Source organism: Lampetra fluviatilis, chromosome 67, assembly GCF_964198595.1.
Source record: "Lampetra fluviatilis chromosome 67, kcLamFluv1.1, whole genome shotgun sequence".
In the NCBI taxonomy this organism is placed as follows: Eukaryota; Metazoa; Chordata; class Hyperoartia; order Petromyzontiformes; family Petromyzontidae; genus Lampetra; species Lampetra fluviatilis.
Genome location: NC_136341.1, coordinates 3,908,083 through 3,932,038, shown reverse-complemented (window position 1 = coordinate 3,932,038; position 23,956 = coordinate 3,908,083). Strand labels below are relative to the sequence as shown.

The following is a 23,956-nucleotide window of genomic DNA, read 5'->3' as shown; positions in this document are numbered from 1 at the left end:
CTCTGCGTGTCTCTCTCTCTCTGTGTCTCTGTGTGTCTCTGTGTGTCTCTGTGTGTCTCGTGGTGTCTGGTGGGGTTCGCGACGTCACGCGTGTGGGAATGCCACCACATGGTCGTGTGGTGGTCAAGAATAAACAATTGACACGGACCACACACACAAAGACAAAGATCCCCCGGTGTAGCCTCAACAGACTGCTGGGGCAAGTGCTGTTTGCGAGCACCTGTTAAGGCCGGAGGGGTGGGTGGTCAGAACCACGCCCGGGCCGCCTTTGTCTCCCCAGTGGCGATGTTGACTGCGCACCGCACCAGGTACTCGTTTGAGGCTGAGTCGACCTAGGGGAGGGCCCGGGACCGGTTCAGATAATCATCACCGCCGGTGTTGGCCCGTGAGCGGGAATCGAACTCGGGTCGCCGGGTTCGTAGCGCAGCGTAGCGCTAACCACTACACCCACCACTCCCCACACACCATCACCATCATAACCCACCACCACCACCACCATCATTACCATCATCACCATCATCATCACCATCATCACCCCCATCATCTCCACCACCATCACCACCATCACCACCATAACCCCCATCATCACCACCACCACCATCACAGTCATCACCACCATCACCACCATCATCAACACAATCATCATTACCATCATCACCACCACCATCACCAACACCATCACCATCACCACCACCACCATCACCACCATCATCTCCACCACCACCATCACCACCATCATCTCCACCAACCACCACCATCACCACCACCATCACCGCCATCATCACCATCACCACCATCACCACCACCATCACCCCCCATCATCTCCACCATCACCACCACCATCACCACCATCATCACCACCATCACCACTACCATCACCACCATCATCTCCACCACCACCATCACCACCATCATCATCCCCATCATCATCTCCACCATCATCACCACCATCAACGTCACAATCATCACCGTCATCAAGTTCAAGCCACGCAACGTCACAACGTAAGTCACATGACGTCACACCACCGCACCGCCCCCCCCCTCCGTGATCATCGTACGTAACGTCATCGGCATCAACAAGCGTGTTCGCAGTAACACGACGTCACGGGGGCCCCCGCCTGTGACGACGTCACGCATTTGGAATGCCCCGCGTGTGACGTCACCTCCAAACAAACAAACGGCGGCACCCCCCCCCCACCTTACGCCCCGCCCCCCTGGAATCGAATCGACACAAATCAAAATGTTTCGTTTCGCTCGCGATTCAACTCCGCAGAGCGCGCGCAGGAGGAGGGGGCGTGGCCTCCAAAACCCACTAAAATCGGAATCGATTCCACCACACCCGCGTTGAATCGCGACGTGGAATCGGAATCGACACCCTCCACTCTCCACCTCGTGGCCTCATGCGGGCTGGGCGCGACTGCTGCGCTGGGCCGCTGGGCCAGGCGACTCTCCACGTTCTTGTGCCGGGGCCCGGCGGGTCAGCAGCGGCCGCTGTGCGCATGCGCGTGGAGGCGTGCGCCTTGGGAGTCCACGCCGTGCTGCTGAGGCGAGGCAGCTTCGCGTTTTGGATGTCGTGGCGTGGGGATGTTGGCATGTGGCAGCAGCAACAACAACAACAATGATGTTGTTGTTGTTCTTCTTGGTTCTTTCGGTAAAGTCACGTAGAAGGGAAATAATAAAATAATAAAAATAAAACATAATTCTCGCAAGTCAGGTAGAAGGGAAATAATAAAATAATAAAAACATAATAAAATAATTCTCACAAGTCAGGTAGAAGGGAAATAATAAAATAATAAAAATAAACCAAATAATTCTCACAAGTCAGGTAGAAGGGAAATAATAAAATAATAAAAACATAATAAAATAATTCTCACAAGTCAGGTAGAAGGGAAATAATAAAATAATAAAAATAAAACAAAAAATTCTCGCAAGTCAGGTAGAAGGGAAATAATAAAATAATAAAAACATAATAAAATAATTCTCACAAGTCAGGTAGAAGGGAAATAATAAAATAATAAAAATAACACAAAAAAATTATCGCAAGTCAGGTAGAAGGGAAATAATAAAATAATAAAAATAAACCAAATAATTCTCACAAGTCACGTAGAAGGGAAATAATAAAATAATAAAAATAATTCTCACAAGTCAGGTAGAAGGGAAATAATAAAATAATAAAAATAAACCAAATAATTCTCACAAGTCACGTAGAAGGGAAATAATAAAATAATAAAAATAATTCTCACAAGTCAGGTAGAAGGGAAATAATAAAATAAAACAAAAGAATTCTCACTATTTTATTAGTATTTTATTATTTGCCTTCTACGTGACTTTACCGAAAGAACCAAAAAGATGAATCCCTGCAGTCACGAAAGCTTTAAATCGAAAGTTGTAGATTTGAAGTGTTCGTGACTGCAAGGATTCCATAACTCTTTGGTTCTTTCGGTAAAGTTACGGAGGTGAAAAAAGAAAAAATGAGAATAAAATAAAAAAAAATCTAAATTATCAAATTAAATCACGACGTTTGGGAAGCAGCACACAGTGATTGTTTATTGCTGTGGTGGTTCCCACCTGATGACGGAAGCTTGTGTTGCGTCTGAAACGTCGTGATTTAAGTTGATTTTTTTATTATTTTTTATTCTTCGTTTTTATTTCGGTGAAGTCACGTGGGTAGAAATAAACTGAAACAAATCACGACGTTTCGATCGCAACACAAGCGGCCTTCACGTGCTCCCCACGTGCTCGCCACGTGCTCTCCACGTGCTCCCCACGTGCTCCCCACGTGCTCCCCACGTGCTCCCCACGTGCTCCCCACGTGCTCCCCACGTGCTCCCCACGTGCTCCCCACGTGCTCCCCACGTGCTCGCCACGTGCTCGCCACGTGCTCCCCACGTGCTCCCCACGTGCTCCCCACGTGCTCGCCACGTGCTCGCCACGTGCTCCCCACGTGCTCCCCACGTGCTCGCCACGTGCTCGCCACGTGCTCCCCACGTGCTCCCCACGTGCTCCCCACGTGCTCGCCACGTGCTCGCCACGTGCTCCCCACGTGCTCGCCACGTGCCCACCACGTGCTCTCTGTGAGGCCGTCGCCAGGACGACGCCCCCCAGGGCTTGCTGCTGGCTGGCCGCACTTGCTCTGCTGCTGCTGCTGCTGGAGAGAGTCTCCAGATCAGAGGTCGCAAACGGGTTTTGATTCCTTACCCGTACCCGTACCCGGCCGCACCAGGGTCGCAAACGGGTACCCGTACCCGGCCGTACCCGGCCGGGTGCGGGTAGGGTACGGGTATCGGGTACCCGATTGCGACTTCTGGGATGAAGCCACGTTGCAGGCGCGGGTGGGTTGATTCTAGCAACTTGAATTGTGAGAAGAGACAAGACGTTGGGGAATGAGTGACAATCACGGTGACTCACCAGTGACTCACGGCCTCTCTCCCCCTCCTCCCCCCCCTCCTTCTCCACCTTCACCCTCTCCTCCTCCTCCTCCCCCCCCTCCTCCCCCCTCTCCTCCTCCCCCTCCTCCACCCCCTCCTCCCCCCTCTCCTCCTCCCCCTCCTCCACCTCCTCCTCCCCCTCCTCCCCCCTCTCCTCCTCCACCTCCTCCACCACCTCCTCCCCCCTCCTCCCCCCTCTCCTCCTCCCCCTCCTCCACCTCCTCCTCCCCCTCCTCCCCCCTCTCCTCCTCCCCCTCCTCCACCTCCTCCTCCCCCTCCTCCCCCCTCTCCTCCTCCCCCTCCTCCACCACCTCCTCCCCCCTCCTCCCCCCTCTCCACCTCCTCCACCTCCTCCTCCCCCTCCTCCCCCCTCTCCTCCACCTCCTCCACCACCTCCTCCCCCTCCCCCCCCCCTCCTCCCCCCTCTCCTCCACCTCCTCCCCCCCCTCCTCCACCTCCTCCCCCCCCCTCCTCCCCCCCTCTCCTCCACCTCCTCCCCCCCCCTCCTCCCCCCTCTCCACCTCCTCCACCTCCTTCCCCACTCAGTGGCTCCGGCTCATTCCCGGTGGACTACAAAACCCGGCCCGGAGCTCTGAAGGTGTCGGTGTCGGAGGCGACTCCCGTCACCGCCACCACCGCCACCACCACCGCCGGCGGCGTTTCCGCCGGAGCGGACCTAGGAGCGACGTGCCAAGGAGCCGAGTGGGAGGCGGTGAGCCGCCGGCTGGCCGAGTGCTGCTTGTGGCTCGCCGGCTACTTTGAGAGGCCGGCGGAGGTCGCCCGCCAGGAGGCCCCGGCGCTCCACCTCACCGGGATCGCCGCTCCAGGTTTTGGTTTTGTTTAAGCCTCGCTCGCGCGGAGGAAATCTGAAGGGCCGTAAAGCTCTTCTTCTTGGTGCTTTCGGTAAAGTCATCACGTCGAAGGGAAGTAATAAAGTGATAAAAATAAAACACGTTGAAATAATTCTCACGACGTTTCGGCCACAACGCGAGCAGCCGTCCTCAGGTGAAGAATGAAACTGTATATTTAAGCTGCTGGGTTGCAGGGGGAAGAGCGCCTTGACAAAAGAATTTGCATATCAAGAGGAATTTAGCATGTTTATGGGAAATGCGTAGGAGGTGGGCGGGGGGGTTTCAAAGTCATATTATGCCCATGCATTATGCAGGATTAGCATCATCAAAGGGAGGGGATATGGGAAATGCAGGTGTGTGATTAGTGCTACTCATGCCCGTGCATTATGCAGGATTAGCTGCATCAAAGGGGGGGGGGATATGGGAAATGCAGGTGTGTGATTAGTGCTACTCATGCCCGTGCATTATGCAGTATTAGCAGCAACAAAGGGAGGGGATATGGGAAATGCAGGTGTGTGATGAGTGCTACTCATGCCCGTGCATTATGCAGGATTAGCAGCATCACAGGGAGGGGGCAGGGGGTAGCATTAACAAAGGGAGGGCATGTTAATAGCATGTAGAAGCAACGAAACATGTCAATGGGAGAGCGGTGACAGGAGACCCGCAGCGGAGCAAAGAATCCATTCCCTGCGGAGAACACAAGATACGCAGTCAATGCCAGTGAGTGGACTGCGCTCTGAAAGTCACCATGTACGTGAACGACAATCAGCTAAGATCCGAGGTGGTTGATTACGTCCTTCCAATGATTGCCGTGAAGCTCTTCATTTCCTCGCAGATGTCCAGTGGGGTGCGTGGGGTCAGGAACGTTGAAGAATGAGGATGACGTGTTGAGACCGCGGGGAGGAAATCCGTAGATCCGCGAAGCTCTTTACGCGTCGCAGATGTCCAGTCGGTGTACGGGGTCTAAACGTTGAAGAATCGGTCCTAGGCCTCCCCTAGGTCGACTGAGCCACAAATGTAGCGGTGTGTGGTGAACATCGTCACTGGGGAGACAAAGGCGGCCTGGCGTGGTGCTGGCCAGCCACCCCCCTCGTGTGCCACAGTGCCGGTAGCCTTCATAGGTGCTCGCTAACAGCACTTGCCCCTACAGTCTGTTAGAGGCTACGCGGGGGATCTTTGTCTGTGTCTACCTTCATAGGTGCTCGCTAACAGCACTTGCCCCTACAGTCTGGTAGAGGCTACGCGGGGGATCTTTGTCTGTGTCTACCTTCATAGGTGCTCGCTAACAGCACTTGCCCCTACAGTCTGTTAGAGGCTACGCGGGGGATCTTTGTCTGTGTCTTCCTTCATAGGTGCTCGCTAACAGCACTTGCCCCTACAGTCTGTTAGAGGCTACACGGTGTATCTTTGTCTTTGTTGTTGTCGTCGCCCCACAGATGGATTCACGAATGTGGTGTACCGCACCCTGAGGCGGGAGGTGTCCGTGGGCCGCACGGTGACGTACGGAGGCCTCGCCCAGCTCGCCGGGGCCTCCAGCACGGCCGCACGAGCCGTCGGCAACGCCATGCGGCACAACCCGGTGAGGGTGGCGGCGGGGGTGGTGGTGGTGACGTGTGGTGGTGGTGACGGTGACGATGATGGTGGTGGTGACGGTGGTGGTGACGGTGACGGTGACGATGATGGTGACGATGGTGGTGGTGACGGTGACGATGATGGTGGTGGTGACGATGATGGTGGTGGTGACGGTGGTGGTGGTGACGGTGACGATGATGGTGACGATGATGGTGGTGGTGGTGACGGTGACGATGATGGTGACGGTGGTGGTGGTGACGATGATGGTGGTGGTGACGGTGGTGGTGGTGACGGTGACGATGATGGTGACGATGATGGTGGTGGTGGTGACGGTGACGATGATGGTGACGGTGGTGGTGGTGACGATGATGGTGGTGGTGACGGTGGTGGTGGTGACGGTGACGATGATGGTGACGATGATGGTGGTGGTGGTGACGGTGACGATGATGGTGACGGTGGTGGTGGTGGTGATGGTGGTGACGGTGGTGGTGACGGTGACGGTGACGATGATGGTGACGATGATGGTGACGATGGTGGTGACGATGATGGTGGTGGTGGTGGTGACGATGATGGTGACGGTGGTGGTGGTGACCGTGACGATGATGGTGGTGGTGACGGTGGTGGTGGTGACGGTGACGATGATGGTGACGATGATGGTGGTGGTGGTGACGGTGACGATGATGGTGACGGTGGTGGTGACGATGATGGTGGTGGTGGTGGTGGTGATGGTGGTGACGGTGGTGGTGACGGTGACGATGATGGTGACGATGATGGTGGTGGTGGTGACGGTGACGATGATGGTGACGATGATGGTGACAGTAGTGGTGGTGGTGACGGTGGTGACGTGATGATGATGGCGACGGTGGTGGAGGTGGTGGTGACGATGATGGAGGTGATGATGGTGTTAGTGGTGGTGGTGACGATGATGGAGGTGATGATGATGGCGACAGTGGTGGTGGTGGTGGTGATGATGGTGACGGTTGTGGTGGTGATGATGATGGTGACGGTGGTGGTGGTGGTGATGATGATGGTGGTGATGGTGGTGATGATAATGATGGTGGTGATGGTGGTGATGATGGTGGTGGTGGTGATGATGGTGGTGATGATGGTGGTGATGATGATGATGATAATGATGGTGGTGATGATGGTGATGATGGTGGTGATGGTGATGATGGTGGTGATGATGGTGGTGGTGATGGTGGTGATGATGATGATGTTGGTGGTGATGATGGTGGTGATGATGGTGGTGGTGGTGATGATGATGGTGGTGATGATGATGGTGGTGATGATGGTGGTGATGATGATGGTGGTGATGGTGGTGGTGATGATGGTGATGATGGTGGTGGTGATGATGGTGGTGGTGATGGTGGTGATGATGATGGTGGTGGTGATGATGGTGGTGGTGGTGATGGTGATAATGATGGTGGTGGTGATGATAATGATGATGGTGGAGATGATGATGGTGGTGATGCTCCTATTGTCTAGCAGCACTTGCCCTCCGGAGTCTGTGAGAGGCTACACGGGGGACCTTTGTCTGTGTGTGTAGGAGCGGTTGTGCAGTCGCGTTTAGCGCTACGAACCCGGCGGCCCGAGTTCGATTCCCGCTCACGACCAACACCGGTGACGATTTTCTAAACCGGTCCTGGGTCTCCCCAAGGTCGACTCAGCCTCAATTAAGTCACGTGTAGTCAACATCGCCGCCGGGGAGACAAAGGCGGCCGGGCGTGGCGCTGGCCACCCGCCGCCTCGCGTGCCGTTCCGCCCTTCGTAGGCGCCGCTGCAACTTTGCAAACGGCACTTGCCCCGACTGTCTGTGAAGGCTACACGGGGGACCTTTGTCTCTGTAGGTGCCCCTGCTGGTGCCGTGCCACCGCGTGGTGCCGGCTCACGGAGGCTCTGGCTCCTTCCAGGGCCGGCTCTCGTCCCAGCTCAAGGCCTGGCTCCTCCTGCATGAGCAGGGCACGGACGCCCCAACCTCCGGCTCCTGATGGCCGGCTCCGTCGCTTCACAATGGCCGGGTTTATAATGGCCGGGTTTATAATGGCCGGGTTTATAATGGCCGGGTTTATAATGGCCGGGTTTATAATGGCCGGGTTTATAATGGCCGGGTTTATAATGTCCGGGTTTATAATGGCCGGGTTTATAATGGCCGGGTTTATAATGGCCGGGTTTATAATGTCTGGGTTTATAATGGCCGGGTTTATAATGGCCGGGTTTATAATGTCCGGGTTTATAATGGCCGGGTTTATAATGGCCGGGTTTATAATGGCCGGGTTTATAATGGCCGGGTTTATAATGGCCGGGTTTATAATGGCCGGGTTTATAATGGCCGGGTTTATAATGGCCGGGTTTATAATGGCCGGGTTTATAATGGCCGGGTTTATAATGGCCGGGTTTATAATGGCCGGGTTTATAATGGCCGGGTTTATAATGGCCGGGTTTATAATGGCCGGGTTTATAATGGCCGGGTTTATAATGGCCGGGTTTATAATGTCCGGGTTTATAATGGCCGGGTTTATAATGGCCGGGTTTATAATGGCCGGGTTTATAATGGCCGGGTTTATAATGGCCGGGTTTATAATGGCCGGGTTTATAATGGCCGGGTTTATAATGGCCGGGTTTATAATGTCTGGGTTTATAATGGCCGGGTTTATAATGGCCGGGTTTATAATGGCCGGGTTTATAATGTCTGGGTTCATAATGGTCAAGTTCACAATGGCCGGGTCCATGGGTTCACAATGGCCAGGTTCACCCACGACCTCCTGCGTACCAGGCGAGGTAGTCAACATCTCCTAGCCACACACAAATATACAGCAGCAGCAGGCATCGTCAGGGTCGGGATCGAACCCACGACCTCCTGCGTACCAGGCGAGGTAGTCAACATCTCCTAGCCACACAAATATACAGCAGCAGCAGGCGTCATCAGGGTCGGGATCGAACCCACGACCTCCTGCGTACCAGGCGAGGTAGTCAACATCTCCTAGCCACAAATATACAGCAGCAGCAGGCAGCAGCAGGCGTCATCAGGGTCGGGATCGAACCCACGACCTCCTGCGTACCAGGCGAGGTAGTCAACATCTCCTAGCCACAAATATACAGCAGCAGCAGGCGTCATCAGGGTCGGGATCGAACCCACGACCTCCTGCCTACCAGGCGAGGTAGTCAACATCTCCTAGCCACAAACAAACAGCAGCAGCAGGCATCGTCAGGGTCGGGATCGAACCCACGACCTCCTGCGTACCAGGCGAGGTAGTCAACATCTAGCCACACACAAATATACAGCAGCAGCAGGCGTCGTCAGGGTCGGGATCGAACCCACGACCTCCTGCGTACCAGGCGAGGTAGTCAACATCTCCTAGCCACCGCAGCGTTTTCGTCTTGCGATGACGATGATATTGGCAACCTCGTTGAGGCGACTGTCGTTTGTGAGCGGCAGTGTCGCTTCTTTAAAAGCGACGGAAGCCGTACTCCGAAGTGGGCCTCATTACCTGGTGAAAAGAACAAAATAAATCGTTGAGTTGCACAACGGGTGAAAAGTCGTCTGTTGAAGATATTTCAAACCTCCTGGTGACACCATGCGGCCCTTAACACAGAACTCAACACAGAACTCAACACAGAATTTAACACAGACTTTAACACAGACTTTAACACAGAATTGAACACAGACTTTAACACAGACTTTAACACAGAATTTAACACAGACTTTAACACTGACCTCAACACTGACTTTAACACAGACTTTAACACAGAATTTAACACAGAATTTAACACAGACTTTAACACAGACTTTAACACAGACTTGAACACAGAATTTAACACAGACTTTAACACAGACTTTAACACAGAATTTAACACAGACTTTAACACTGACCTCAACACTGACTTTAACACAGACTTTAACACAGAATTTAACACAGAATTTAACACAGACTTTAACACAGACTTTAACACAGACTTGAACACAGAATTTAACACAGACTTTAACACTGACCTCAACACTGACTTTAACACAGACTTTAACACTGACCTCAACACAGACCTCAACACTGACTTTAACACAGACTTTAACACAGAATTTAACAACACTGACTTTAACACAGACTTTAACACAGAATTGAACACAGACTTTAACACAGACTTTAACACAGAATTTAACACTGACTTTAACACAGACTTTAACACAGACCTTAACACAGACTTTAACACAGAATTTAACACTGACTTTAACACAGACTTTAACACAGACTTTAACACAGACTTTAACACAGAATTTAACACTGACTTTAACACAGACTTTAACACAGACTTGAACACAGAATTTAACACAGACTTTAACACTGACCTCAACACAGACCTCAACACTGACTTTAACACAGACTTTAACACAGAATTTAACAACACTGACTTTAACACAGACTTTAACACAGAATTGAACACAGACTTTAACACAGACTTTAACACAGAATTTAACACTGACTTTAACACAGACTTTAACACAGAATTTAACACTGACTTTAACACAGACTTTAACACAGACTTTAACACAGACTTTAACACTGACTTTAACACAGAATTTAACACAGAATTTAACACAGAATTTAACACAGACTTTAACACAGACCTTAACACAGAATTTAACACAGAATTTAACACAGACTTTAACACAGAATTTAACATAGCATTTAACACAGACTTTAACACAGAATTTAACACAGACTTTAACACAGACTTTAACACAGAATTTAACACAGACTTTAACACAGACTTTAACACAGAATTTAACACTGACTTTAACACAGACTTTAACACAGAATTTAACACAGACTTTAACACTGACTTTAACACAGAATTTAACACAGAATTTAACACAGAATTTAACACAGACTTTAACACAGACCTTAACACAGAATTTAACACAGAATTTAACACAGACTTTAACACAGAATTTAACATAGCATTTAACACAGACTTTAACACAGAATTTAACACAGACTTTAACACAGACTTTAACACAGAATTTAACACTGACTTTAACACAGACTTTAACACAGAATTTAACACTGACTTTAACACAGACTTTAACACAGAATTTAACACTGACTTTAACACAGACTTTAACACAGACCTTAACACAGACTTTAACACAGAATTTAACACTGACTTTAACACAGACTTTAACACAGACTTTAACACAGACTTTAACACAGAATTTAACACTGACTTTAACACAGACTTTAACACAGACTTGAACACAGAATTTAACACAGACTTTAACACTGACCTCAACACAGACCTCAACACTGACTTTAACACAGACTTTAACACAGAATTTAACAACACTGACTTTAACACAGACTTTAACACAGAATTGAACACAGACTTTAACACAGACTTTAACACAGAATTTAACACTGACTTTAACACAGACTTTAACACAGAATTTAACACTGACTTTAACACAGACTTTAACACAGACTTTAACACAGACTTTAACACTGACTTTAACACAGAATTTAACACAGAATTTAACACAGAATTTAACACAGACTTTAACACAGACCTTAACACAGAATTTAACACAGAATTTAACACAGACTTTAACACAGAATTTAACATAGCATTTAACACAGACTTTAACACAGAATTTAACACAGACTTTAACACAGACTTTAACACAGAATTTAACACAGACTTTAACACAGACCTTAACACTGACCACCAACCACAACAACCACCACCACCCACCACCACGACCCATCACCAACCACAACAACCACCACCACCACGACCCATCACCAACCACACCACCAACCACCACACCACCACCACAACCACTACCACACCCAACCACCACCCACAACCACCACACCACCACCCATCGCCCACCACCAACCACAACCACCACACCACCCACCACAACAACACCAACCACCACACCCACCACCACAACCACCACACCCAACCACCACTCACAACCACCACCACACCACCACCATCACCCACCACCAACCACAACCACCACACCACCCACCACAACAACACCAACCACCACCACCCACCACACCCAACCACCACCCACAACCACCACCACACCATCACCCACCACCAACCACAACACCACCCACCACACAACCCACCACAACAACACCAACCACCACACCCACAACCACCACCACACCACAACCACCCACCACCACCACTAACATCGCCGCATTGGCTCCGATCGAGCTGTCGTCTTAACGCCTCATTACATCGCCGGCTTTCACTCGACGGCGACATTTACCGCCGGGTGAGTGTATTTATATTGTTTTTAAACCCTTCACAGGGTTGTGATTAACATAAACATATGTGTTGTTGTCGTGAACCGGCCTCGCCTAGATCCTTACCCGGGCAAGGTCTCGCTCAACCCCGCGGAGCCTGACTAGGCCGCAGGGGGTGGGGGCCCGAGGTCGATTAGTTTAAAGAGTCGCACGCAAAGGGTTTAACGCTTTAAATCATCAACAGCGCTGGTGAGGAGATGGTTCGACTTTGTTTGTTTTACCTGTCGGAGAGCCATAAACTTGCCACACAGAGACCCACAGACTCATAGACTAACACAGATACCCTTAGACTCACATCGACCCGTAGACTCACACAGAGACAGACCCACAGACTCACACCGAGACCCATGGACTCGCATAGAGACCCATAGACTCACACAGAGACCCATAGACTCACACAGAGACCCATGGACTCAGAGACCCATGGACTCACAACAGAGACCCATAGACTCACACAGAGACCCATAGACTCAGACAGAGACCCATGGACTCAGAGACCCATGGACTCACAACAGAGACCCATAGACTCACACAGAGACCCATAGACTCAGACAGAGACCCATGGACTCACACAGAGACCCATGGACTCAGACAGAGACCCACGGACTCACAGAGAGACCCATAGACTCACACAGAGACCCATGGACTCAGACAGAGACCCATAGACTCACACAGAGACCCATGGACTCACACAGAGACCCATGGACTTAGACAGAGACCCATGGACTCACACAGACCCATGGACTCACACAGAGACCCATGGACTCACACAGAGACCCATAGACTCACACAGAGACCCACGGACTCACACAGAGACCCATGGACTCACACAGAGACCCACGGACTCACACATAGACCCGTAGACTCACACAGACTCACACAGACTCACACAGAGACCCATGGACTCACACAGAGACCCATGGACTCACTACACACGCTGTCACAACAACAAATACCCCACTAGGTACGGAAATGTGTTGGACACGCGCGTGCGTGTGTGTGTCTGTGTGTGTCTGTGCATGTGTGTGTGTCTGTGCGTGTGTGTGTCTGTGTGTGTCTGTGCATGTGTGTGTGTCTGTGCGTGTGTGTGTCTGTGCGTGTGTGTCTGTGTGTGTGTGTGTCTGTGTGTGTGTGTGTCTGTGTGTGTGTCTGTGCATGTGTGTGTGTGTCTGTGCGTGTGTCTGTGCGTGTGTGTCTGTGAGTGTGTGTCTGTGTGTGTGTCTGTGCGTGTGTGTGTCTGTGCGTGTGTGTGTGTCTGTGCGTGTGTGTGTCTGTGCGTGTGTGTGTCTGTGCGTGTGTGTGTCTGTGCATGTGTGTGTGTGTGTGTCTGTGTGTGTGTCTGTGCGTGTGTGTCTGTGTGTGTGTCTGTGTGTGTGTGTCTGTGTGTGTGTGTGTCTGTGTGTGTCTGTGCGTGCTAGATTTTTGTGCAGCCCATGGGCTTGTAATTACCAACACGCTCTTCCGGCATCGGCGCATCCACACAACATCATGGATGCATGCCGGGTCCAAGCAAGAACATCTGCTGGACTACATAGTGACGGACCAGCGGATGCGAGCCCATGTCCTTGACACCAGGACCTACCGTGGAGCTGATCTGCCCTCTGACCATCGACTAGTCATCTGTAAGATGCGCCTGCCATTCTTCCACTCCGGTGGTGGGTGTACACCCAGGATCCCATTCCAACCAAAAGTGGCTTGGTCTCAGTTAGCTGATGAAAGTTGCAAGCGAGAATTTCATCATCGCTTGCAGCTGGGGTTGGCATCGTCCCCCACTCCACCTGATGTCGAGGGTAAATGGGCGAGGTTTAAGACTGTGACTCATGCAGCTGCAATGGCTGCTTTGGGTACGCGGTCCAGACCTCCCCAGAAACCCTGGCTGACAGAGGAGGTGTTCAGGTTAATTGAGAAAAAGCGACAGGCCCACTCTCATCGCCTACAGCATCCCACGTCAGAGAATGAGGAGGTTTACCGCAGCCTTCGCTCGGAGGTTCGGAGAGCCGTAAGGCACTGTAAGGATGGGTGGTGGTCACGGGTTGCTGAGGAGATGGAGTCTGCCTCAGTGGCCCGCGATCACAAATCACTATTTAACTCCATCAAAAAAGTAACCTGCAGCGCCACACCTATTACCATCATTAGAGGAAACAACGGTGATCCAATCTCCGACCCCCAGGAACAGGTTTGCAGATTTGCTGAGCATTTCTGTGAGGTCCTGGGGGAGGGAAAATCTCTCAGCCAGGAAAACATGGCACAAAGTGGGGATAACCCTGCTGAGGCTGCGGTGCCTCAAATATTGGAAGAGGTCACCCCCTGTGAGTGGCTGGCTGAGGTACCAGCTGTTGAGGAAGTACTGAGGGCGATCCGGAGTCTGAGACCAGGGAAGGCACCGGGCAGAGATGATCTCCCAAGCGAAATGGTGAGGGAGGGTGGCGTTTGTGCACAGACTGCCCTATATGACATCATAACAACAGTCTGGACCACTGGACGGGTTCCGCAGGACTGGAAGGATGCCCTGGTGGTCCCCCTCTTTAAGAAGGGGGACCGCACAGACTGTAACAACTACAGGGGCATCTCACTCCTCAGTGTGCCGGGTAAGGTCCTGGCAAGGATTATTCAACATCGCCTTGCTAGGCACGCTGAGGAGAGGCTTGCGGAGCCCCAATGCGGTTTCAGGAAAGGGCGGTCCTGCACAGATGCCATATTTTCTGTCCGTCTGCTACAGCAGAGGTGTAGGGAATTCCAAAAAGATCTACATCTCTGCTTTATTGACCTGGTCAAGGCCTATGATACCATCAGTAGGCCTGGGCTCTGGGTTGTTCTTCGTGCTTTCGGAGTCCCTGACCCTCTGCTCACGATCATTAAGGACCTTCATGATGGTGAGCGGGCCCGGGTAAAACTACGTGGCCGGGAGTCGGAGCCTTTCCCTGTACACCTTGGGGTGCGACAGGGATGTCCTCTGGCTCCCACATTATTTAACATCTATTTCGACTGCGTAGTTCGTGAAGCCTTCAATAGCTGTACCGGGGGAATTACCATTTGGTACAGATATAATGGGAGGCTGATCGACGCCCGGGTGCGATCAAGGGATGGCTCCCTATTGGTCAACCACGTTATGTATGCCGATGATTTGGTAATAGCTGCTCATTCAGAAGAGGAGTTGGAGACGCTGCTGCTGAGACTGGAGCGTGCCACTAAGAGGTGGGGCCTTACCATCAGCCCCACCAAAACTAAGCACCTGCCTGGGTATTTTGTACCATCGGGCACTCCACCCCCACAACTCCCAATCGGTGATGGGGCAGTTGTGGAGAGAGTGGAGAGTTTCCCATACCTGGGCAGTGTGCTTATGACCGGCTCCAGTTTATCAGCAGAGGTCTCACTCCGAATCAGTCGAGCGGCAATATCTTTTCATCGGTTGCGTAACGCTGTGTGGAAGCTACCTGGTCTGTCGCTCCGCACGAAGCTTCAGGTCTTCTCGGCCACGGTCATTCCCTCCCTTCTCTACGCTTGCGAAACGTGGACCCCCCTAGTGGAGCATCTTCGCCGGTTGGAAACATTTAGGCTGGCCTGCCTACGATCCATCCTGGGTTTAACCAGGCTGGATTGTGTGAGGAGCTCACAAGTCCTTGAAAGATCTGGGCAAAGTCCCATCAGTGAGCTCCTCCGGCAGGCAAGGCTGCGTTGGCTGGGTCATGTAGCCCGCATGCCCAGCCACCGCATGCCTAAACAGCTTTTGTTCGGCCGGATCGAGGGGGCTAAACGGGCGCGGCACGGGCTAGAGAAGAGATGGAGTGATGTGGTACAGGAGGACGTGGAGCTGAGTGGACTTGCCGATGACTGGTACCAGCGGTGTCAAGATCGGCCTCAGTGGAGGAGGCTCGTGAAGGACGCTACTGGGCAGTTGGAGGCAGTCGCCCTCCAACAACAACGGAGGGCGGAGGAGCGACGCTCACAACAACGAGCGGAGCGCCGGGTGGCTAAAGCACAGCAAGTTGGCACAGTAGGGGGCACAGGTGGTGCATCAGCCAGTCATCTCGGTCATCTCGGTCAGTCGACCCGTGGCACCTGGGTCTGCCCCGTGACCTCCTGCCAGCGGGCGTTCTACACTTCACGTGGCCTCAGGGTGCACATGGCCTGGCACAAGCGTCGTGGTGACGTCACCACCACTTAGTGGCGAATGGCGGTTGTTGTTGTTGTTGTGTGTGTGTCTGTGCGTGTGTGTCTGTGAGTGTGTGTCTGTGTGTGTGTGTCTGTGCGTGTGTGTGTGTGTGTCTGTGCGTGTGTGTCTGTGCGTGTGTGTCTGTGCGTGTGTGTGTCTGTGCGTGTGTGTCTGTGTGTGTGTCTGTGCGTGTGTGTGTCTGTGTGTGTGTCTGTGCGTGTGTGTGTCTGTGTGTGTGTCTGCGCGTGTGTCTGTGCGTGTGTGTCTGTGAGTGTGTGTCTGTGCGTGTCTGTGTGTGTGTCTGTGCGTGTGTGTCTGTGCGTGTCTGTGTGTGTGTGTCTGTGCGTGCGTGTCTGTGCATGTGTGTGCGTGTCTGTGCGTGCGCGTGCGTGTCTGTGCGTGCGCGTGTCTATGCGTGTGTGTTTGTGCGTGTGTGTGGGGAGCGGTGGGTGTAGTGGTTAGCGCTACGAACCTGGCAACCCGAGTTCGATTCCCGCTCACGGCCAACACCGGCGGTGACGATTATCTGAACCGGTCCTGGGCCTCCCCTAGGCCGACTCAGCCTCAAATGAGTAGCTGGTGTAGCGGTGTGTAGTAAACATCGCCACTGGGGAGACAAAGGCGGCCGGGCGTGGTGCTGGCCACCCACCCCCTCGTGTGCCGTTCCGGCCTTCATAGGTGCTCGCTAACAGCACTTGCCCCTACAGCCTGTGGAGCCCATACGGGGGATCTTTTCCTTTCCCTGTCAAGGTTGAGCCACCTGGACTTTGCCCAGCGTAGGCAGAAGTCGCGAGTGACGTCACAGCTGCTCTGACGTCACAGCTGCCCTGCTTTTCTTTGGCACCGCGAACGGACCCATCCAGAGTGAGTGGAGTTTGTGTGATCTCCCCATGTCCTACAGAGTGAGTGGAGTTTGTGTGATCTCCCCCTGTCCTACAGAGTGAGTGGAGTTTGTATGATCTCCCCCTGTCCTACAGAGTGATTGTGAGTGAGTGGAGTGTGTGTGATCTCCCCCTGTTCTACACAGTGATTGTGAGTGAGTGGAGTTTGTATGATCTCCCCCTGTCCTACAGAGTGAGTGAGTGGAGTTTGTGTGATCTCCCCCTGTCCTACAGAGTGAGTGAGTGGAGTTTGTATGATCTCTCCCTGTCCTACAGAGTGAGTGAGTGGAATTTGTGTGATCTCCCCCTGTTCTACAGAGTGAGTGGAGTTTGTGTGATCTCCCCCTGTTCTACAGAGTGAGTGGAGTTTGTGTGATCTCCCCCTGTCCTACAGAGTGAGTGGAGTTTGTATGATCTCCCCCTGTCCTACAGAGTGAGTGAGTGGAGTTTGTGTGATCTCCCCCTGTTCTACAGAGTGAGTGGAGTTTGTGTGATCTCCCCCTGTCCTACAGAGTGAGTGGAGTTTGTATGATCTCCCCCTGTCCTACAGAGTGAGTGAGTGGAGTTTGTGTGATCTCCCCCTGTTCTACAGAGTGAGTGGAGTTTGTGTGATCTCCCCCTGTCCTACAGAGTGAGTGGAGTTTGTATGATCTCCCCCTGTCCTACAGAGTGAGTGAGTGGAGTTTGTGTGATCTCCCCCTGTTCTACAGAGTGAGTGGAGTTTGTGTGATCTCCCCCTGTTCTAAAGAGTGAGTGAGTGGAGTTTGTATGATCTCCCCCTGTTCTACAGAGTGAGTGGAGTTTGTATGATCTCCCCCTGTCCTACAGACTGAGTGAGTGGAGTTTGTGTGATCTCCCCCTGTTCTACAGAGTGAGTGGAGTTTATGTGATCTCCCCCTGTCCTACAGAGTGAGTGGAGTTTGTGTGATCTCCCCCTGTCCTACAGAGTGAGTGGAGTTTGTATGATCTCCCCCTGTCCTACAGAGTGAGTGTAGTTTGTATGATCTCCCCCTGTCCTACAGAGTGAGTGGAGTTTGTATGATCTCCCCCTGTCCTACAGAGTGAGTGGAGTTTGTGTGATCTCCCCCTGTCCTACAGAGTGAGTGAGTGGAGTTTGTGTGATCTCCCCCTGTCCTACAGAGTGAGTGAGTGGAGTTTGTGTGATCTCCCCCTGTCCTACAGAGTGAGTGGAGTTTGTGTGATCTCCCCCTGTCCTACAGAGTGAGTGGAGTTTGTGTGATCTCCCCCTGTCCTACAGACTGAGTGAGTGGAGTTTGTGTGATCTCCCCCTGTCCTACAGAGTGAGTGGAGTTTGTGTGATCTCCCCCTGTCCTACAGAGTGAGTGGAGTTTGTGTGATCTCCCCCTGTCCTACAGAGTGAGTGGAGTTTGTATGATCTCCCCCTGTCCTACAGAGTGAGTGAGTGGAGTTTGTGTGATCTCCCCCTGTCCTACAGAGTGAGTGGAGTTTGTGTGATCTCCCCCTGTCCTACAGAGTGAGTGGAGTTTGTGTGATCTCCCCCTGTCCTACAGAGTGAGTGGAGTTTGTGTGATCTCCCCCTGTCCTACAGAGTGATTGTGAGTGAGTGGAGTGTGTGTGATCTCCCCCTGTTCTACACAGTGATTGTGAGTGAGTGGAGTTTGTATGATCTCCCCCTGTCCTACAGAGTGAGTGAGTGGAGTTTGTGTGATCTCCCCCTGTCCTACAGAGTGAGTGAGTGGAGTTTGTGTGATCTCCCCCTGTCCTACAGAGTGAGTGAGTGGAGTTTGTGTGATCTCCCCCTGTCCTACAGAGTGAGTGAGTGGAGTTTGTATGATCTCCCCCTGTCCTACAGAGTGAGTGAGTGGAGTTTGTGTGATCTCCCCCTGTCCTACAGAGTGAGTGAGTGGAGTTTGTATGATCTCCCCCTGTCCTACAGAGTGAGTGGAGTTTGTGTGATCTCCCCCTGTCCTACAGAGTGAGTGAGTGGAGTTTGTGTGATCTCCCCCTGTTCTACAGAGTGAGTGGAGTTTGTGTGATCTCCCCCTGTCCTACAGAGTGAGTGAGTGGAGTTTGTATGATCTCCCCCTGTCCTACAGAGTGAGTGAGTGGAGTTTGTGTGATCTCCCCCTGTTCTACAGAGTGAGTGGAGTTTGTGTGATCTCCCCCTGTCCTACAGAGTGAGTGAGTGGAGTTTGTGTGATCTCCCCCTGTCCTACAGAGTGAGTGGAGTTTGTGTGATCTCCCCCTGTCCTACAGAGTGAGTGGAGTTTGTATGATCTCCCCCTGTCCTACAGAGTGAGTGGAGTTTGTGTGATCTCCCCCTGTCCTACAGAGTGAGTGGAGTTTGTGTGATCTCCCCCTGTCCTACAGAGTGAGTGAGTGGAGTTTGTGTGATCTCCCCCTGTCCTACAGAGTGAGTGGAGTTTGTGTGATCTCCCCCTGTCCTACAGAGTGAGTGGAGTTTGTATGATCTCCCCCTGTTCTACAGAGTGAGTGGAGTTTGTATGATCTCCCCCTGTCCTACAGAGTGAGTGAGTGGAGTTTGTGTGATCTCCCCCTGTTCTACACAGTGATTGTGAGTGAGTGGAGTGTGTGTGATCTCCCCCTGTTCTACACAGTGAGTGAGTGGAGTTTGTATGATCTCCCCCTGTCCTCCACAGTGATTGTGAGTGAGTGGAGTTTGTGTGATCTCCCCCTGTCCTACACAGTGATTGTGAGTGAGTTTGTATGATCTCCCCCTGCCCTACACCGTGATTGTGAGTGAGTGGAGTTTGTGTGATCTCCCCCTGTCCTACAGAGTGAGTGAGTGGAGTGTGTATGATCTCCCCCTGTTCTACAGAGTGAGTGAGTGGAGTTTGTGTGATCTCCCCCTGTCCTACAGAGTGAGTGAGTGGAGTTTGTGTGATCTCCCCCTGTCCTACAGAGTGAGTGAGTGGAGTTTGTGTGATCTCCCCCTGTCCTACAGAGTGAGTGGAGTTTGTGTGATCTCCCCCTGTCCTACACAGTGAGTGAGTGGAGTTTGTATGATCTCCCCCTGTTCTACAGAGTGAGTGAGTGGAGTTTGTGTGATCTCCCCCTGTCCTACAGAGTGAGTGAGTGGAGTTTGTATGATCTCCCCCTGTCCTACAGAGTGAGTGGAGTTTGTGTGATCTCCCCCTGTCCTACAGAGTGAGTGAGTGGAGTTTGTATGATCTCCCCCTGTTCTACAGAGTGAGTGAGTGGAGTTTGTGTGATCTCCCCCTGTCCTACAGAGTGAGTGGAGTTTGTGTGATCTCCCCCTGTCCTACAGAGTGAGTGAGTGGAGTTTGTATGATCTCCCCCTGTTCTACAGAGTGAGTGAGTGGAGTTTGTGTGATCTCCCCATGTTTTACAGAGTGAGTGGAGTTTGTGTGATCTCCCCCTGTTCTACAGAGTGAGTGAGTGGAGTTTGTATGATCTCCCCCTGTTCTACAGAGTGAGTGAGTGGAGTTTGTATGATCTCCCCCTGTTCTACAGAGTGAGTGAGTGGAGTTTGTATGATCTCCCCCTGTTCTACAGAGTGAGTGAGTGGAGTTTGTGTGATCTCCCCCTGTCCTACAGAGTGAGTGAGTGGAGTTTGTGTGATCTCCCCCTGTCCTACAGAGTGAGTGAGTGGAGTTTGTATGATCTCCCCCTGTCCTACAGAGTGAGTGAGTGGAGTTTGTGTGATCTCCCCCTGTTCTACAGAGTGAGTGGAGTTTGTGTGATCTCCCCCTGTTCTACAGAGTGAGTGGAGTTTGTGTGATCTCCCCCTGTCCTACAGAGTGAGTGGAGTTTGTATGATCTCCCCCTGTCCTACAGAGTGAGTGGAGTTTGTGTGATCTCCCCCTGTTCTACAGAGTGAGTGGAGTTTGTGTGATCTCCCCCTGTCCTACAGAGTGAGTGAGTGGAGTTTGTGTGATCTCCCCCTGTCCTACAGAGTGAGTGAGTGGAGTTTGTGTGATCTCCCCCTGTTCTACAGAGTGAGTGAGTGGAGTTTGTGTGATCTCCCCCTGTCCTACAGAGTGAGTGGAGTTTGTATGATCTCCCCCTGTCCTACAGAGTGAGTGGAGTTTGTGTGATCTCCCCCTGTCCTACAGAGTGAGTGAGTGGAGTTTGTGTGATCTCCCCCTGTTCTACAGAGTGAGTGGAGTTTGTATGATCTCCCCCTGTCCTACAGAGTGAGTGAGTGGAGTTTGTGTGATCTCCCCCTGTCCTACAGAGTGAGTGGAGTTTGTGTGATCTCCCCCTGTCCTACAGAGTGAGTGGAGTTTGTGTGATCTCCCCCTGTCCTACAGACTGAGTGAGTGGAGTTTGTGTGATCTCCCCCTGTCCTACAGAGTGAGTGGAGTTTGTGTGATCTCCCCCTGTCCTACAGAGTGAGTGGAGTTTGTGTGATCTCCCCCTGTCCTACAGAGTGAGTGGAGTTTGTATGATCTCCCCCTGTCCTACAGAGTGAGTGAGTGGAGTTTGTGTGATCTCCCCCTGTCCTACAGAGTGAGTGGAGTTTGTGTGATCTCCCCCTGTCCTACAGAGTGAGTGGAGTTTGTGTGATCTCCCCCTGTCCTACAGAGTGAGTGGAGTTTGTGTGATCTCCCCCTGTCCTACAGAGTGATTGTGAGTGAGTGGAGTGTGTGTGATCTCCCCCTGTTCTACACAGTGATTGTGAGTGAGTGGAGTTTGTATGATCTCCCCCTGTCCTACAGAGTGAGTGAGTGGAGTTTGTGTGATCTCCCCCTGTCCTACAGAGTGAGTGAGTGGAGTTTGTGTGATCTCCCCCTGTCCTACAGAGTGAGTGAGTGGAGTTTGTGTGATCTCCCCCTGTCCTACAGAGTGAGTGAGTGGAGTTTGTATGATCTCCCCCTGTCCTACAGAGTGAGTGAGTGGAGTTTGTGTGATCTCCCCCTGTCCTACAGAGTGAGTGAGTGGAGTTTGTATGATCTCCCCCTGTCCTACAGAGTGAGTGGAGTTTGTGTGATCTCCCCCTGTCCTACAGAGTGAGTGAGTGGAGTTTGTGTGATCTCCCCCTGTTCTACAGAGTGAGTGGAGTTTGTGTGATCTCCCCCTGTCCTACAGAGTGAGTGAGTGGAGTTTGTATGATCTCCCCCTGTCCTACAGAGTGAGTGAGTGGAGTTTGTGTGATCTCCCCCTGTTCTACAGAGTGAGTGGAGTTTGTGTGATCTCCCCCTGTCCTACAGAGTGAGTGGAGTTTGTGTGATCTCCCCCTGTCCTACAGAGTGAGTGAGTGGAGTTTGTGTGATCTCCCCCTGTCCTACAGAGTGAGTGGAGTTTGTGTGATCTCCCCCTGTCCTACAGAGTGAGTGGAGTTTGTATGATCTCCCCCTGTTCTACAGAGTGAGTGGAGTTTGTATGATCTCCCCCTGTCCTACAGAGTGAGTGAGTGGAGTTTGTGTGATCTCCCCCTGTTCTACACAGTGATTGTGAGTGAGTGGAGTGTGTGTGATCTCCCCCTGTTCTACACAGTGAGTGAGTGGAGTTTGTATGATCTCCCCCTGTCCTCCACAGTGATTGTGAGTGAGTGGAGTTTGTGTGATCTCCCCCTGTCCTACACAGTGATTGTGAGTGAGTTTGTATGATCTCCCCCTGCCCTACACCGTGATTGTGAGTGAGTGGAGTTTGTGTGATCTCCCCCTGTCCTACAGAGTGAGTGAGTGGAGTGTGTATGATCTCCCCCTGTTCTACAGAGTGAGTGAGTGGAGTTTGTGTGATCTCCCCCTGTCCTACAGAGTGAGTGAGTGGAGTTTGTGTGATCTCCCCCTGTCCTACAGAGTGAGTGAGTGGAGTTTGTGTGATCTCCCCCTGTCCTACAGAGTGAGTGGAGTTTGTGTGATCTCCCCCTGTCCTACACAGTGAGTGAGTGGAGTTTGTATGATCTCCCCCTGTCCTACAGAGTGAGTGAGTGGAGTTTGTGTGATCTCCCCCTGTCCTACAGAGTGAGTGAGTGGCGTTTGTGTGATCTCCCCCTGTCCTACAGAGTGAGTGAGTGGAGTTTATGTGATCTCCCCCTGTCCTACAGAGTGAGTGAGTGGAGTTTGTATGATCTCCCCCTGTCCTACAGAGTGAGTGAGTGGAGTTTGTGTGATCTCCCCCTGTCCTACAGAGTGAGTGAGTGGAGTTTGTATGATCTCCCCCTGTCCTACAGAGTGAGTGAGTGGAGTTTGTGTGATCTCCCCCTGTCCTACACAGTGAGTGAGTGGAGTGTGTGTGATCTCCCCCTGTTCTACACAGTGAGTGAGTGGAGTGTGTGTGATCTCCCCCTGCCCTACACAGTGACTGTGAGTGGAGTTTGTATGATCTCCCCCTGCCCTACACAGTGACTGTGAGTGGAGTTTGTATGATCTCCCCCTGTCCTACACAGTGACTGTGAGTGGAGTGTGTGTGATCTCCCCCTGCCCTCCACAGTGATTGCGAGCGAGACCCTTGGCCCCCACATGACCCCCTCCACTCAGCGCGCTTGTCCCCGCAGGTGCGGCCTGCGTCACGTCCCTCACCCCCCGCCGTCATGGCCGGCCTCGTCTCGCGCACGCTGGCCCTGCTCTCCCGCCCGCTGTCTCTCCTCGCCTCCACCGGAGCCTTCACCGGGGCCTCCGCTGGGGCCTCCGCTGGGGCCTTCACCGTGGCCCCCACTCCCCGCCTGCCCCCGTGTTGGGCGGCCCCGTGGGGCCCTCTGGCGGCTCAGCGGAGGGCCTACGGCACGGGGCCCTCACCGCCGGGGCACGGGACGGCCGTGGTGGCGGCGGAGCAGGAGGAG

The 23,956-nt window shown here is 52.2% G+C and overlaps 2 protein-coding genes and 1 long non-coding RNA gene across 4 annotated transcripts in view; 2 read left to right on the top strand and 1 right to left on the bottom strand.

Moving 5' to 3' along the window:
- Positions 1 to 23,956, bottom strand: part of LOC144952371 (uncharacterized) — a 217,961-nt gene that overhangs the window by 135,613 nt on the left and 58,392 nt on the right. The gene's annotated exons all lie outside the window — the stretch shown is intronic.
- MGMT (O-6-methylguanine-DNA methyltransferase) lies at positions 1,387 to 8,119 on the top strand. 2 transcript variants are annotated; one of them, XM_078882863.1, is made up of 4 exons: positions 1,387 to 1,546; positions 3,975 to 4,255; positions 5,716 to 5,858; positions 7,699 to 8,119. In XM_078882863.1, the coding sequence occupies exons 1-4, from the start codon at positions 1,401 to 1,403 to the stop codon at positions 7,837 to 7,839; spliced, it is 711 nt and encodes a 236-aa protein (XP_078738989.1). In that variant the 5' UTR covers positions 1,387 to 1,400; the 3' UTR covers positions 7,840 to 8,119. The 2 variants fall into 2 exon arrangements, with proteins under 2 accessions (XP_078738989.1, XP_078738991.1); XM_078882865.1 differs by lacking the exon at positions 7,699 to 8,119 and adding an exon at positions 7,398 to 7,455.
- Positions 13,221 to 23,944, top strand: LOC144952456 (uncharacterized). Its single transcript, XR_013640628.1, has 3 exons — positions 13,221 to 13,793; positions 17,075 to 17,188; positions 23,672 to 23,944. It is a non-coding gene; the product is annotated as an uncharacterized LOC144952456 (long non-coding RNA).

Excerpts from the sequence above, each read along its gene's own strand:
- MGMT (XM_078882863.1), top strand. The coding sequence starts at position 1,401 with ATGCGGGCTGGGCGCGACTGCTGCGCTGGGCCGCTGGGCCAGGCGACT. Across the intron at positions 4,256-5,715 it reads CACCGGGATCGCCGCTCCAG|ATGGATTCACGAATGTGGTG; the intron begins GTTTTGGTTTTG and ends GTCGCCCCACAG. Across the intron at positions 5,859-7,698 it reads ACGCCATGCGGCACAACCCG|GTGCCCCTGCTGGTGCCGTG; the intron begins GTGAGGGTGGCG and ends TTGTCTCTGTAG.